Genomic DNA, 17,086 nt, shown 5'->3' on the forward strand with positions numbered 1-17,086 from the left:
TATGAATGTATACCGTTGAAACGATAACACATATTTAAAAAAAACTCGAATAAAAATTCTACAATTTTACATTACAACGGTACATCCAGAATTGCTGAAAAGGTCATTTTTCGAAATCACCTGGCAATCAGCATTTTTTTGACCTGAACAATTCTGCAATTCCTCATTCCTGTACAGATTTACAATAATATTACAACAGTATTGTACAAACAATTTAAAATGTAACATAATTAAATCTGAAAACGCTGCAACTTGAGATATAAACACACACAAAATGTAAAAAAAAATAACATTTTATAGTTCATAAAATTAAATATATATATATAATAAACAGGTAGAATATACATTTAGACTATGTTTACAGCTTATTAAACAGTCCAACATGACACTTGGCATTCAAGTGCACACATATCGATCATGTGGACTGTGATATAGAGACATTTGTGATAAATGCATCTTTCAAATAGCACTGCACCGTATATGATATGATTTGGTATTAACAATGCTAGACGTTTTTCTGTTACTCAAATGTTAAAATGAAAAACTAAATAGTGTGGAGGAGGGGATTTCGAAAAAAATTACTTTTTCGACAAATATGGATGTACTGTTGTAACATACGTTAAAAACGATATTACTTTTATTTGAAGTCTTTTTATATCTGTTACCATTTCAATAGTATTCACTCGTAGGTATTAAACTCAGTTTTTTTCAAGGGACTGTTTCACCTCCTTAACGGCCATATGGGTACATATAAAAATGTGTTTTATTTTGCTCTACACTACAACATATTCAAAGTGACCACAATCAAAGTGTATCCCATGGGTACGTTTGCTTGTGAGACCCTCAGTAAATTAGATCTGTGACAATTTGTTAAGCCTAGTTTACACGACGACACTATGTTGCGGGCAACTGCGCAATCGGCCACTGTGCGTGCGCGCCGCGCGTTTGCGCAACTCGATGGTGAAACTAAACACTTTCGGCGTGTTCCAACTTTGGCAACACTAGTTGCGTAAGTTTTGAGGTTATGTATGTTCGTAGAGTGTAGCCAAACTGAAATATGAATTTCGGAATGGAGACTAATGTTCATTTTTTGGATATCTATGCTTTGCTTAGGTGTTTGTGGGATTTCAGTGATGCTGATTACAAAAATAAGTAACCTATTGCTGCCGCTGAGACCGTCATGTGCGATCAGAACATAGATGCTTTGACAATATCTGAGCTGCAGGGCAAAATCTATTGATTTAGCAGCACACATACAACTGAATTAAGAAAAATACGACCAAGTATAATTCTAGCTATGGCAATGCTCTCGTCTACAAGATGGCCAAGTTGGCCAACTCTTTGTTAAGGAATATTGTTGACAGGAGGCAAGGCTATACCATTTCAAAAAGTTGCATTCTTTATTCAATACTCATCTATTTAAAACGTCGCTGCAGTGCTCCCCATTCACATACTGTATCTTAGAATTTTGAAATATTGCCACTGTACAGACCTATCTTCAAGAGAGTAGTTTACAAACCATTCTCTTCTTAATGCGGCCTGCTTCGACTAATTATTGTTGCTAATGTTAATAATTATTACTGTTAATGTCAATAACAATTGGTGCTAATGAAATAGCATCATTACCAACTAAAACCGTATCTTATAGCATGCCTAGTGTTCTCGATTGTAATGCACGTAATATGATATGTAATGTCAGTTCTGGCGATAATGCTTCATGCATTACAGCACCTTTATTCTTTATCGCATAGTTAACTCTATTTAGAAGAAATTTAAACAGAAGAACTTCTTGGATCTTCCGTTATAAATTATTTCAGCAAGGATGCTGAGGAACCGTGCTGGCGTCTTTTCTTCATCCAGTCACGAATCGAAACATGTTTCTAATTTTTTTCTTACACAGCACTTCCACGCAACAAGCTTAAACTCCATCACAACTCATACGACGTGGAGCTGCCAAAACTTCCATTTCAGACACAACTCAGGGACCCACAAAACGACGAAACTGAAGTGTATTCTGGTTTCGCCATATCTACAGCCATATATGAAAACACTTGGGAACAACTCATTCCACGAAACGAGTGGCGCAACCCAATGTCGTCGTGTAAACTAGGCTTTATGTGAAATTCTCAACGGAAAATATCTGAAAAAATAAATATTTCATATTTCCCACGTCATCTTGGCAGGACTCAGAAAAAGAACTGAATAATGAAGTACACTTACTAGAATAAGATTCCACTCGCGCGTTTCTGTGGATTTGTTGCCACAAAGAGGGCAGCCTTTAAAGTATTTACAAAAGGAACGAAAGAAGAATAACATTTTCGATACATGTCTTTTTAACGTTTCTCAGAAGATCGACCTTTAAAATTCATGTATACTTTTGTGTGCCTTCCTATCAATTCTGAAAACATTTTTCCAATTACCTCGAAAACGTGGTTTTTGGAGGATTTAACCGCTTCTCGAAGTGACGAAACGCCTCCCTACGCATTTTTGTTTGACATTAGCTACCAAAAAGCAGTCGTTAGGTGATAAGTGAGTACACGCAGTGACAAATTAATTAAGTTTTTCCTCCAACAAATGGGTGACTTCATCTCAGGTCGTACAGGCGATGTCAACTCAGGGTCATGAATTTCTCTGGAAAAAATATTACCAGATACTATTGATGTAATTATAAACAGTACCTTCTTTGCTCCAACTATCTGTATTAAGTAAATATTTATTACTAAAAATGAAAAAATTGCATTTTTACGAGTTTTTACGAATAATTTATTCGAAAACCCCCATCCGAAAACTTTTGAGAATTACACAGAATATCGTTTGGTTAATATGTTAGTAGTCAGTGTAAACATAGTGGGCAATATTTTTCTTTGTAAATTTTTCAACATTCTGCATATTTCGCATCACTGAATTTCTAGTGTAACGCATGCATGTTGGCAACACTGTTTGCAACGCTCTTCTGTTTATAACAAACGAATGAGAACTTGCACATAAATGATTCTGCATCGAGTTTTGTGTTTGTTTTGAACTGTTTCGCTATAAGCAGTGCCACAGGAAAGAAGTACACAGAGATGGACCTGATGCTTTTGTACCTGTGTCAAGAGCCGTAAGATAAATGTTGGTTGCAGGAGAGTGCAATGTGTTCTGGTGCTGGAGTGATGATGTCGAAGCATTACACCTTCAGGATACTGACAATGACGTAACCTACGCATTGTGGGAGGGAGGAGAGTTGGTGAAGGAGACAGTAGAGCCAGAAACGTTTGTTAAAGAAGTTAGGTATTGGAACATGACATAGCATCTAGAGGCCATACATTTCCTAAACATGTGTATGTGACTGGTGGTGCAGCATCCTCATTTTAAAAACCACTTTCAGCTTTGTGATCTCGGTCAGCACTGTAGTTAAAAAAAAAAAAAGAGGATATTTTCAGCAACAGGTCATGGAAGAGTGCATGTGATGGGGTAGGAGGTCTCTGTAAACGTCCTGCGCAAGATTTAATCTCCAGTATGAAGCTGTTGATGCTATAAGAGATGCTACTGGATTTGTACACAGCATATCAACATTCGTAACAAACATGAAACTCTTAATTCTAAATGAAAGTACATTAAGGGAACTCTGTTTAAAAAAGAGAGAAGAGTGGTCCGCTATGAAGCCTGTGGTAGATTCAAGTCACAACTAGGTTGCATCCCAGTGTGACACATACATTCCAAGAACGATTCTCCACGAAATTCAGCCTGTTACTGCGTGTGAAATGCAGAGACCACAATATACATTAGAAGACTTTGTAGGAAGCTACTTCATTTCTTGTGTGTATGACAATCAGTGGTGAGTGGGACAGATAGTTAAGTGTCTCTCACGAGCTGCAAAATATAACCGTCATAAAGACGACTGATGGTCCTGCTAATGCTTTCAAATGGCCTTCATCAAACGATCAGTGTGCAGTTCCCATTTCCCAAGTGCTGCTATTGTTGGATCATCCTCTTCGGCGTGCAAATTCAGCTCGGCTGTACAAATGCAGTGAAAAGCACATTAAAAAAAGCAGATGAACTCTTTCCAACAGTGCAGTGTTGATTGTTATATTGTAGGCAATTTTAATTCATGGAATTCATGAAGAAATAAAATCATGTCAGAAGACAATAATAATTTGTGAACAGTATCATAATTAGAAAAATGTGTATAAATATTCTGTATCTCATTTTCACTATAAAATGCTTTTGCACAAAATTATGAATTGTTTTCCCACTCACTTATAATGTTGTAAAGTAATTATTCTGATTTAGAAATACCAGTTTTGCATGACATTTATTTAAAACCAGCGATCAGTTTAAATATTTAAGTGTCCATGACTTTTTGGCCTTGAGGGTAAGGCTAGGTTTGTCTCAAAAAATTCTCGCATTTTGTACAGACAGGTTTTGTCCACTCTGATTGTACATTCACTAAATACAATGACCGACCAACGTGCCATGACATTTTTAGGACATTTAGGATGGGGGTTTTGGAGAAAATAATTCCTGAATAACAGGAAAATGTCATACACAGAGACAGACACACGCAAACGCACCTCACACACACGACTGCCGTCTCAGCCGACGAGTGAGGTTTCAGTCGCCTGAAACTACAGTCATGTGTGGGAGTTGCGTTTGCGTTGAGTGTGTGTGTGCGTATGTGTGTCTAGTGTTGATGAAGACGTTAATGGCTGAAAGCTTCAATTGCGAGAGTCTTTTTGTTGTGCCTATCTGCGACTCGGCATCTCCGCTGTATGGTGAGTGGCAACTTTCCTTCTCATAATATTGTTATGCATTTTCCGTTGTTTGATTTTTGACAGTGTAAGAATTTCACGCATTAATGTCATAGCTGACAGTTAGTAGTCCTCCCACTTTATCATTTCTCAAAACAGTTAACAACCCGTGGTATTAATATTTTTAAAACATAATTTTGAACTTCGCAAGAAGTTACAAATTTTCGTAGTTTACTTTTCAAAAAAAAAAAAAAAAAAAGCTTAGAATTTTGTATGTTTTAATCATGTCTCATAGTATTGGAAACAAAGTATTTATTCAAAATAAATTCAGATTATTACTTTCGGTTTCTTTATTACAGTTTCTCAATTTTCCCTTTCGTTACGACATTTTCACAAATACTCTCATATAGAGAGGTATGTAGCGTTTTAACAAATCATCAGAAAATCAAAATTTTTGGGAACTATCACGCGGAATGTCAACATATATTTCAGAAAACTTTGAAGTAGTGATGTGACACGCTCACTCTTGACCTCTATAATGTGAGATGAAATTGCCCAAACAATCATTGTTTGATAGCTACCATGATGAAGAATGAGGCAGAGTTTTCAGTAGTTTTTTTCTGATGGCATTGATGACTTGTAGCAAACGATATGTGAGCTACTCAGTGTCAATTGTTCTTCCTGTCCAACCATTTAGCGCCTTGTGGTAGTTCCACTGCCCTTCTACCTCATTCCATAGATGCTCACGACAGTAGCATGTGAGCATTCGACCAGCTTCGCTGTTTTCAAGATACTCGTTCACAGGCTTTGAGTAATAATAATCTGCTCTTGTCCGAGTCGTTAATCTCAATGGATTTCCTTATGTGCTGACTCCGAGTCGTTAATCTCAATGGATTTCCCCATGGTGGTTCCCAATGTTTCTGAGACCATTATCCTTTTGTGCAATCGGATATTAGCTACTGCTCCCCACACCTCCCCCGACTACCTCGCATTAGCGCTTAACTAAATTTTAGACCGAAAATGAATTTTCTTTGACCATTTGCATTTTAAAACTGACGAAAGATGAATGATGTTAATTATGCAGATCTTTTACTAAACCACGAACTAGTGAGTCAATGAGGCAATTGGTGCTGCTTATTTCTAACAATCTCCTTTTGTATAATGACAAAGCCGTTCTCAGTGCAACACGAATGCCACCTACAACTCCTTCTCAGAAAAGAAAGCCTACTGTTGACACTGAGGGCAGATACTTGTTACAAAACATGTTTCCTCTACACTACTCCTCTCCCTAATGACACTTCCTTCACACACTCCCTGCACCCCCATTTAAAATCAACCAAGCTAAAATGTGTACGTTATACTAAGGCGTTCTGTTTGTAAAGCACTTATTTGTTGGACTCTTAACTTCTTCAATGCTTTGTGACTGAACACTGACACCAACAATAATAATAACAATAACAAAATAACAATAATACAGTGTAGCCTATAGTAGTCGTTACATATTTACCGTTGTTCTGAGATGGCGATTAGTGAATTAGTTCGTTCATTGTTGCTAAGTTAGTAACGAGGCAATTTACGGTCTGCTGTGGGAACTACATCGAACTCCGAGAAGACAGTTTCATTAGATATTAAAGCTTACTTGATATATGCACGGTGATTTAGGAGCCCTTGACTCTGGGTTTTGTGCAACCCACAATGCCTTCAAATACCACACTTATGATTTTCATATTCTCTTGCTCAGTGCACACAAACTATTAGTCCTACAGGAAAAAAGAACAAACTTTTTGTAGGAAATTTAATATAGCTAAATTTTGTACTGGATACGTTCCCGCTAGAGGGTGTAGATTTCGAATTATTCCAGGATAACGTACAAAAGTGACCATCAAACGCGTTTTTCTTGAATAACTCGAAAACCATGACCTCCAGCGGAAATGTATTAAATTTCCTACAGAATGGTCCCGTTCAGTTTTTTTTTTCTGTAAGACTAATAATTTGCGTGTAGTGAGCGAGAGAATAGGAAAATCTAGTTCGATGTTTTTGAAATTGTTGAGTGTTGCATAAAACCAACAAGTAGGGGCAGCTGTATCACGCTGTATGTCTCAATTTTACTGTCATACATGCATGGTGCAAACTATGCTTCTATTGGGTAGACTATGTGAGGAAAAATTTTTCAAAAGCTACAACTTCCACCATAATGTGTCACACATTCTAGTATTTATAAAAATGTACTTTTTGATAAATTATCTAATCAGTTTACAATATTATGAAATAGAGGAAATAGTAATGCTATTTCAAAAATATTTTAGTTTCGTGACCGAAACACAATTGAACCCTTTTATTTTTACCCTTATGAAACTAAATATTACCCCTGAGGTGGTAATTACACGTGGATTTGGAACAGCTGCTCTAAAGCAACAGTTGCGACGTGCCTAGAGTAAACCCACAAGTGCTTCATGAACGAACCATTTTCGATTTACTTTCGAAACTCAAACAATGCTGCGTAATTCCTGGCTCGCACGGATGAATAGAATTTTCGTTACCTGTTGTGATGTTGCTAACGGATTTTGTATTTACTTGATTGAAGTTTTTTGAAGGGTTCCTTACACAGATGGACGCAAACCTGTTTTTGAGCTATGGTAAAGATGTGTGGAATCCATCATGAACAGATAATTTCACAGACACTTGTTCATGTACAGTTAAATGCACTGCACTCTTCAATATGCCTAAAGGCCGCAAACAGAGAAGATAAATCCCTGCCAATTACGCCTGCCGTATCGCCTTCAATCGGTCGCTCTCTTTGTCCCAGCCAAACACTGACGACTTTGCAAGTAATTTCAACAAGCCTTTCGAACACCATTGTGTTGTGAAGCCCTGCTACAGAAAATGAATTTTTGTATTTAAGAGCGGTGGCAACTGTATTGAGTAATATTCGTAAAAACGCCAGTTAAGATTCATTAATTTTTTTTGCAACGATTTCTTGGGCAGTATTAATACCTACATTGTCTGGTACTTACCTAACATAACTTTTCTGGGCTATCTCTGATCAGTTTATTATACAGGATGTTAGGAGTATAAATGCAGATATTGTGATCACTGGTACCTTAATATGTAAATGCTTCCGTGTTTTAGTTGTTTTCTCTCTGCGTATAATTGCCTTCCCGCAAACACGTTACGTAGTTTACTTCCTGATGTTTTCCGCAGGGTCGTAACTGCACCACTAAGCGAACTATGCCTGTCGGTATAGATTTACCGTTTTGTACTCACGTGTTCACACTTCAGCACCGGACCTGCTGCCCATGGCACAGTGAATGTTGTTAATGTTTCCACCATGCCAGAACGAATTTTCACTCTGCAGCACAGCGGACACTGATATAGAACCTCATGGCAGATTAAAACTTTTGCTGGATTGAGACTCGAGCCTGGGTCCTTGCCTTTCAGGGTAGAGCACTTCCCTGCAGAAGGCAAAAGTAGTAGGGCAAAGAGAGCACCACCCCACTCTGCATTGTTGCCAAATTTATTCAAGATGGCGTAACCATGATGGTGGGCTTAGATATGACAATGTCACAGTGATGTCATGGTGGGAAGTTCAAATTCTAGCTGGATAATAGGTCAAGTGGACTACCTCAACTAAACTGATCCAAACACTCACTCCTCCCACCACTCTCCCTCCTCCTCTACTAGCCCCCCTCCCTTCCCCTCCCCTCCCTCCGTATGGAAATTGACGGGAAAAGGACCCAGGACCCAGTCTGCGGTGGGCTGCTGGGTAATTTAAATATTTTTGGTAAGTTCCTATGGGACCAAACTGCTGAGGTCATCGGTCCCCAGGCTTACACACTAGTTAATCTGACGTAAACTAACTAACGCTAAGGACAACACACACACCCATGCCCAAGGGAGGACTCGAACCTCCGACGGGGGGGGGGGGGGGGGGGGGGAGCCGCGCAAACCGTGGCAAGGCGTCCCAGACCACATGGCTACCCCACGTGGCACTAACGTAGTCTACGCTTAATTATGGTAGTCTGTGGTAGCCTACGGTTTTACAACTCTTGTTATGCATGATTGTACGCATTGTGATTGTACTGGGGCATCCTTTTATTCTGGAGTGGTTGTCACACAATTGGACAGGAACTGTTTCGTTTTGTTCTCTCTGTGCTAATACGATTGAAATGTTGCAGGTAGTACAATACTGTCCCGCAAGCTCCGGCTGCCACAGTTCGGCCCGGGACTTCCGTTCGAAGACTACGCCGCCATGGCTCGGAAGCGCCAGCAGCGCCAGCAGGTGGACGAGGCGAGTGGTGGCGCGGGCGGCGGAAGCGGGGGTGGCGGGGGCGGCGCCTCTAGCAGCGACAGCGAGCCTATCTCCAGGGGCGGCGAGCTGCGCGCCACTGGACCAGACCCTTATGAGAAGCTCAAGTACTTCACTGGTACGTGGCGACCTTTTGTTTAGCCCACTGGCAGGGGACAAAGAGTTGCTACATGCAGCAATGATGCCAGAACAGGAGAAAATCTCCTGCAGTAGGTGACTATCGCAATGGCGATGATATTCGACATGGTGTATGATGACTACAAGGCATCAGCTAAGTGTAAGCTCACCAGACAATGAATGCACCGCAGTATTAACTGCTTTGCTGTACCGTATTTATCGAGAATCTCTTGCGCAAATTACAGTCCCGTGTGGCGCAGGTGACTCTTGTCTTATCGTATATACAGAGTGTTTCAAAATTACTTTTACAGTCTTTGGGGACAGGTTCAAATTTGGCTGACGTCCGTCTGTTGCAAGATCCTACAGCATATTATAAGCCAAACATTATGTCGTTCCCGGAAGAAAGAAAGCCTTTCTTAAAAAATCAGCACGGACCCAAGAAAAACCACTGATAGGAAGGACAGCTTGCTTTATTCATGCATGCCATCTCGCAAACAGTAAATGCAAGTGGACAGGTAGACTCCATCTTTACCACATCGTCGTCTCATAACCAAGAAACTGTCATACGGAATGTTCTCGTAAATATGTGATTGACTAGAGGAATAGCATACTAAAGGAACCCAGCACGTTATACAGGATGCCAGGTATTCCGCAGATATGAATGTAACACTGGGTGTGCCTCAGTTAAGCGAATAAGACAACTCATGTTTTAAAAATATGCAGAGGATCAGCAGCACTTAAAGATTGTTTGCTGACGGTGCTGCTGTGTACAGGAAAGAATCGTCGTTGAAAATAGTAAAGAATAACGGGAACGACTTAGACACTATTGCTGCTTGGTGTAATGCATGCCAGCTCCCATTAAATATGGATATATGTAAGATTATGCAAGTGCTTTTACATCTACATCTATACTCTGCAAGCCAATGTGAAGTGCATGGCAGAAGGTATGTCCCACTGTACCAGGTATTAGGGCTTTTTACTGTTCCATTCACGTATGAACACTAGGAAAACTAATTGTTTAAACTGCTCTATGCATTCTGTAATTAATCTTATTTTATCCTCATAATGTCTATGGGAGCGATATGCAGTGGGTTGTAGTATACTCCTAGAGCCGTTGTTTGAAGCTGGCTCTTGAAACGTTGTTAGCAGACTCTCTCGGGATAGTTACCATCTATTTTCAAGGGTCTGTCAGTTCAGTTCTTTGAACTTCTCAGTGACACTCCCCTGCATGTCATACAAATCTTTGACCACTCGTGCTGCTCTTCTCTGTATAAGTTCAATATCCCCTGCCAGTTCTACCTGATACTGGTCTCACACACACTTGGGCAATATTCTAGGATGAGTATCATGAGTGATTTGTAAGAAATCGCCTGCATTCTCCCAGTATTCTACCAATAAACCGAAGTATGCTACCTGCTTTACCCACGACTGTGCCTATATGATTGTTCCATTTCGTGTCACTACTAAGTGTTACATCCAAGTCTTTAGTGGTATGAGTTTATAGATTCCAACGGTGACTCACTTTATTGTATTCGTAGGTAACTATGTTTTTTTTTTTCGTTTTGTGAAGTGCACAGTTTTACGTTTTTGAACATTTAAAACAAGCTGCCAGTCATTACATCACTTTGAAATCTTATTAAAGTCTGTCTGAATATTTGTACACCTTCGTTCAGATTGGACTTCATTGCAGATAACTGCATCATCTGCCAAAATTCTGAAGTTACTATTAATATTGTCTGCAACACCATTTATATACAATATGAACAGTAAGGAATCCTACATACTTCACTGGGGTCCAGAATGAGATTTTCACTCTGCAGCGGAGTGTGCGCTGATATGAAACTTCCTGGCAGATTAAAACTGTGTGCCCGACCGAGACTCGAACTCGGGACCTTTGCCTTTCGCAGGCAAGTGCTCTACAAACTGAGCGACCGAAGCACGACTCACGACCGGTACTCATAGCTTTACTTCTGCCAGTACCTCGTCTCCTACCTTCCAAACTTTACAGAAGCTCTCCTGCGAACCTTGCAGAACTAGCACTCCTGAAAGAAAGGATTTTGCGGAGACATGGCTTAGCCACAGCCTGGGGGATGTTTCCAGAATGAGATTTTCACTCTGCAGCGGAGTGTGCGCTGATATGAAACTTCCTGGCAGATTAAAACTGTGTGCCCGACCGAGACTCGAACTCGGGACCTTTGCCTTTCGCGGGCAAGTGCTCTACCAACTGAGCTACCGTAGCACGACTCACGTCCGGTACTCACAGCTTTACTTCTGCTAGTACCTCGTCTCCTACCTTCCAAACTTTACAGAAGCTCTCCTGCGAACCTTGCAGAACTAGCACTCGCAGGAGAGCTTCTGTAAAGTTTGGAAGGTAGGAGACGAGGTACTGGCAGAAGTAAAGCTGTGAGTACCAGTCGTGAGTCGTGCTTCGGTAGCTCAGTTGGTAGAGCACTTGCCCGCGAAAGGCAAAGGTCCCGAGTTCGAGTCTTGGTCGGGCACAGTTTTAATCTGCCACGAAGTTTCACTGGGGTACAACTGTAGTTACTTCTGTGTTTGTCAGTGACTTTCAATCCGAGATAATATGTTGTGATGTTGTGTCTTACCAACCAAAAAATGCTTAGTCCAGTCATGTACTTCGTCTAATAGCCCACATGTTCGTGTTTTTGACTACAAGTATATTTGTGGGACAGAGTCAAATGCTTTTTAGAAATCGAGAAATATGACATCTACCTGACTAGCTTGATCCATGGCTTTCAAGATATCAGGTAAGAAAAGTGCGAGTTTCGTGTTACATGATCTATGTTTTCGAAATGGCGTGGCTGGTATGGAGGAGATCGTTCTGTTCGAGATACCTCATTATGCTTAAGCTCAAATACGTTATAAGATTCTAAAACAGATGAATGTCACGAATATTCGACTATAGTTTTGTGGGTCTCATCTGTTACCCTTCTTGCAGGCTGGACCTGTGCTTTCTTCCAGCTACTGGGCACAGTTTTCTGTTCAAGGGCTCAATGATAGATTACGGTTAAGATGGGCTAATTCGTCTGTGAATGGGGTGTAGAATACGATATGGATTCTATTGTATCCTGGAGCTTTGTTCAGTTTTCAGCTGTTTCTCGACGCCTCTGATACCAATATCCATTTCATTTACCACTTCATGGTACAAGAAGTAAGATGCCTCAATACTCTTGGGTTTTCCTTTGTGAAGGAACATTTGAAAACAGAGTTAAGCTTTTCTTCTTTTGCTTTCCTAATCTCAACTTCGTTTCCAGTTTTGTCCATTAGCGACCAGGCACTAATTTTTGGTGCCACTAACAGCCTTTACATTAGACGAGAATTCCTTTGGGTCATTGTTCCCATGCTCAGTGATTGTGCATGAAAAAAAAAAAACATCATGTGCACCTACCTTAGCAGTCACAATGTAGCTGTTCAGCATAAAGTATTTCAGGGAAGCTTATCCAAACACACGATCCAGTCAAGTTAATGTGACCAACTGTCAAAAGCATGAATAACCACCCTTTGCAGCGTGGACGCTCAGGAAAAGCGTTAGTGAGGGTCTGGAAGGTACTGACAGGGATGTGGACCCATGCCTACACTAGCGCCTTGGCCAGGTGCCTATGTTTCTCGATTGAGGATCCATAGCACTAGCAGCCCGGTTGAGGCTATCACACAGATTGTGAATTGGGGTTAAATCCAGGGAGTTTGGTGGACAGGAGAGTAGGGTAAACCCACACTGCACTCTTCGAACCACGCATGTACACTGCGAGCTGTTGTTAGACCTTGTTTTGTCGTGTTGGTACATGGCGGCAGTAGTAGGGTAAAATGGGCATGGCCCCATTCTGCATTGTTCCGTAATATATTCAAGATGGCGGATCTAAGATGGCGGCCATAGAAGTGGCATCACTGCACTGACGTCATGCCTCCTCCCTTGCTGTTACAGGTACACTTTCAGGTCTGAGTTATTGGAATAGCTCCTCTCATTCTTATAAAGTTGATTAACTGCTTTGTAAAATTAATCAAGTAATTGACCTCTCCCCTCTGGTAAATCCTCTTCCCTCCCCCCTTCCATCTCCTCCCCCAGAAATTGGCGCGAAGTTCAAATTTCATAGGGACAATGCAACATACCACAGCTACTAACCTAAGAAAATGGCGGGAAAAAAGGACACTTGGGCTTCCTCCACTAACCTAAGTCATCCAACCGCCACCTCTTCCTAGGAATTGGCTGGAAAAGGACTTGGCCTATGCTGGACATAAGTCTTTGTTTTCAGTCATTATTTAAACAATTAGAGGCAGTACCACCATTAAGTGTGTTCACCCTGAGGTCCAGAGTAAAACTGACCTAGTACACAGTACTGCCACCAGAGGGCACTGTCATCCCTTCCGTGACGTAATCCAAGATGGCAGTCTGTTGGTGGATAGGAAGGATCTCATAACAGGAAATTCAAGGATATATTGTTTATTTATAAAAAATCAGTTTGTGGTGTTGGATTTCCCTTGCTCATCATTCTCTGCTGTTTGGAAACATGTAGGTCTCTTAAGAATTAATTACATGGGGCAAACATGTTGCATAACCTAATCTGTTGGCACTGTATTCTGGGTGTCTTAACCTAATGTTTGGCCCTTTGTCGGCACTTAACCTATTGTTCTATTAAGTGGTTTTCCATGTCACCCCCATTTCCTTAAACTATTGTACCACCTTTGATACCAACTTCAGTAATTAGTTATGTCCTCCAACCAGTTTCTGGTACACTTTTCGAATGTCACATGCTATGGAACGCCATTTCTGGCGCATTCGTCTCTGTTACCCACCCACTTAAACTATTGTGCTGCATTTTACATAAAAATTATGTAAATTAACCTATTGTTCTGCACTTAACCCGCTGTGCTGCTCCATGTCACCTACTCACGCACGCCCTACTGTAAATTATTGTACCACTAACACCACATTGATACAAAAATTTTATGCAAATTAATGAAATCGATATTCTTCACATGTATGGGATAGTTTTTTTTTTAATTTGCAGCATCCTATTGGTCGGTGAAATCGATGGAATATAGCTTAAACAAAAGATCATTAATAAAAGACACATGCCTGACGCTGATGCCGCCAACTCCACACACATCCCCAGGAGTTGGGATTCTCCGGCGGTCCCCAAGAACGGCCGACATGGCCATCAGTTGCCAAACCACACATAGGTGTCAGTTCAGATCCTGCAAGGATGAGGCGGCGGCATCTCTTTCATACATGACAGCCGAGAAATACCAGTCGAAACACGTATTCACCTGGGCACTGTTGCTGGCTTGATGACGCATACCTGCAGTGTGGGTCCATCGCCGAGAAAGATGCTGCAGTGCGTCATAGAATAGCACACGGTGCATTCTTCCTGGCAATCTTAATGGGACAGACTGCCCGTCACTTAATTTACGAATCAAACTGTTGCTGCTGCTGGTGTAGGAGCACTGTCTGCCCATTCTTTTTCTGCAGATGAGACTTTTGGCAGCAAAAAACTGTGCCGGACCGAGACTCGTACTCGGGACCTTTGCCTTTCGGGGGCAAGTGCTCTACCATCTGAGCTACCCAAGCATGACTCACAGCTTTACTTCCGCCAGGACCTCGTTTCCTACCTTCCAAACTTTCATGTAAAAAAAAATTAAGTATGTCTAGTCGTAATTGAAGGATTGGACATGGTGAACTGTGATTTCAACGCACTGAGGAGTATATCAAAGAGTAACTGGTGATAGATTCATTTCGTAAACAGCTGCAAAATGCAGCAATGCAAGTGTTCAACAGGACCTGCTATAGTGTGCAAACAGGACGGGCAAACAGCTATAACAATACATCCCCTCATCGGCACCCCTAAGCGTACCCACGCTTTTTCAATGTTGTTCTATCAGTAGTGATGTTGATTACAGTACACCAACACTTGATGGTAATGTCCTGCCAAGCATTATGCCCGCGGGTGTGGTATTCATTATCACATAGTGCCAGTCTCCTGTCTTTCATAACTCTTGTTTGAGATAATCTTTGCAGGATGCAGCACCTTCCAGAAGCGCTAATTCGAAGACTTTGTCAGATGATTTCCTAGGACTGAGGAGAATCGAGACATATAGCCATTATGAGTGTAGGTATACCATAACTTTTCTGGGCGCTGTACAGATATAAAAGATAATGCTCTGTTTGTGTAAAATGAGTATATGAAGCAGTGTAATGCTACTGTGGCTTATGTTCTACATCTACATCTACATTTATACTCCGCAAGCCACCCAACTGTGTGTGGTGGAGGGCACTTTGCGTGCCACTGTCATTACCTCCCTTTTCGGTTCCAGTCGCGTATGGTTCACGGGAAGAACGACTGACTGAAAGCCTCCATGCGCGCTCGAATCTCTCTAATTTTACATTATTGATCTCCTTGGGAGGTATAAGTACGGGGAAGCAATATATTCGATACCTCATCCAGAAATGCACCCACTCGAAACCTGGACAGCAAGCTACACTGTGAGCGCCTCTCTTGCAGAGTCTGCCACTTGAGTTTGCTAAACATCTCCGTAACGCTATCAGGGTCACCAAATAACCCTGTAACGAAACGCAGCGCTCTTTTTTGGATCTCCTCTATCTCCTCTGTCAACCCGATCTGGTACGGATCCCACACTGATGAGCAATACTCAAATATAGGTCGCACGATTGTTTAGTAAGCCACCTCCTTTGCTGATGGATTACATTTTCTAAGGACTCCCCAATGAATCTCAACCTGGTACCCGCCTTACCAACAATTCATTTTATATGATCATTCCACTTCAAATCGTTCCGCACGCATACTCCCAGATATTTTGCAGAAGTAACTGCTACCAGTGTGTGTTCCGCTATTATATAATCATACAATAAAGGATCCTTCTTCCTATGTATTCGCAATACATTACATTTGTCTATGTTAAGGGTCAGTTGCCACTCCCTGTACCAAGTGCCTATCCGCTGCAGATCTTCCTGCATTTCGCTACAATTTTCTAATGCTGCAACTTCTCTGTATACTACAGCATCATCCGCGAAAAGCCGCATGGAACTTCCGACACTATCTACTAGGTCATTTATATATATTGTGAAAAACAATGGTCCCATAACACTCCCCTGTGGCACGCCAGAGGTTACTTTAACGTCTGTAGACGTCTCTCCATTGATAACAACTTGCTGTGTTCTGTTTGCTAAAAACTCTTCAATCCAGTGACACAGCTGGTCTGATATTCCGTAGGCTCTTACTTTGTTTATCAGGCGACAGTGCGGAACTGTATCAAACGCCTTCCGGAAGTCAAGGAAAATAGCATCTACCTGGGAGCCTGTATCTAATATTTTCTGGGTCTCATGAACAAATAAAGCGAGTTGGGTCTCACACGATCGCTGTTTCTGGAATACATGTTGATTCCTACAAAGTAGATTCTGGGTTTCCAAAAACGACATGATACTCGAGCAAAAAACATGTTCTAAAATTCTACAACAGATCGACGTCAGAGACATAGGTCTATAGTTTTGCGCACCTGCTCGACGACCCTTCTTGAAGACTAGGACTATCTGTGCTCTTTTCCAATCATTTGGAACCTTCCGTTCCTCTAGAGACTTGTGGTACATGGCTGTTAGAAGGGGGGCAAGTTCTTTCGCATACTCTGTGTAGAATCGAATTGGTATCCCATCAGGTCCAGTGGACTTTCCTCTGTTGAGTGATTCCAGTTGCTTTTCTATTCCTTGGACACTTATTTCGATGTCAGCCATTTTTTCGTTTGTGCGAGGATTTAGAGAAGGAACTGCAGTGCGGTCTTCCTCTGTGAAACAGCTTTGGAAAAAGGTGTTTAGTATTTCAGCTTTACGCGTGTCATCCTCTGTTTCAGTGCCATCATCATCCCAGAGTGTCTGGATATGCTGTTTCGAGCCACTTACTGATTTAAC

The 17,086-nt window shown here is 41.3% G+C and overlaps 1 protein-coding gene across 1 annotated transcript in view; it reads left to right on the forward strand.

Moving 5' to 3' along the window:
- LOC124594803 (uncharacterized protein KIAA0513) overlaps nt 1–17,086 on the forward strand; it is a 249,300-nt gene that overhangs the window by 116,401 nt on the left and 115,813 nt on the right. Inside the window, exon 3 of the mRNA XM_047133233.1 lies at nt 8,906–9,154. Within this exon, the coding sequence (XP_046989189.1) occupies nt 8,906–9,154 (249 nt within the window). The remainder of the gene's footprint in view (nt 1–8,905; nt 9,155–17,086) is intronic.

This window comes from Schistocerca americana, chromosome 2, assembly GCF_021461395.2.
Source record: "Schistocerca americana isolate TAMUIC-IGC-003095 chromosome 2, iqSchAmer2.1, whole genome shotgun sequence".
NCBI classification, from domain to species: domain Eukaryota; kingdom Metazoa; phylum Arthropoda; class Insecta; order Orthoptera; family Acrididae; genus Schistocerca; species Schistocerca americana.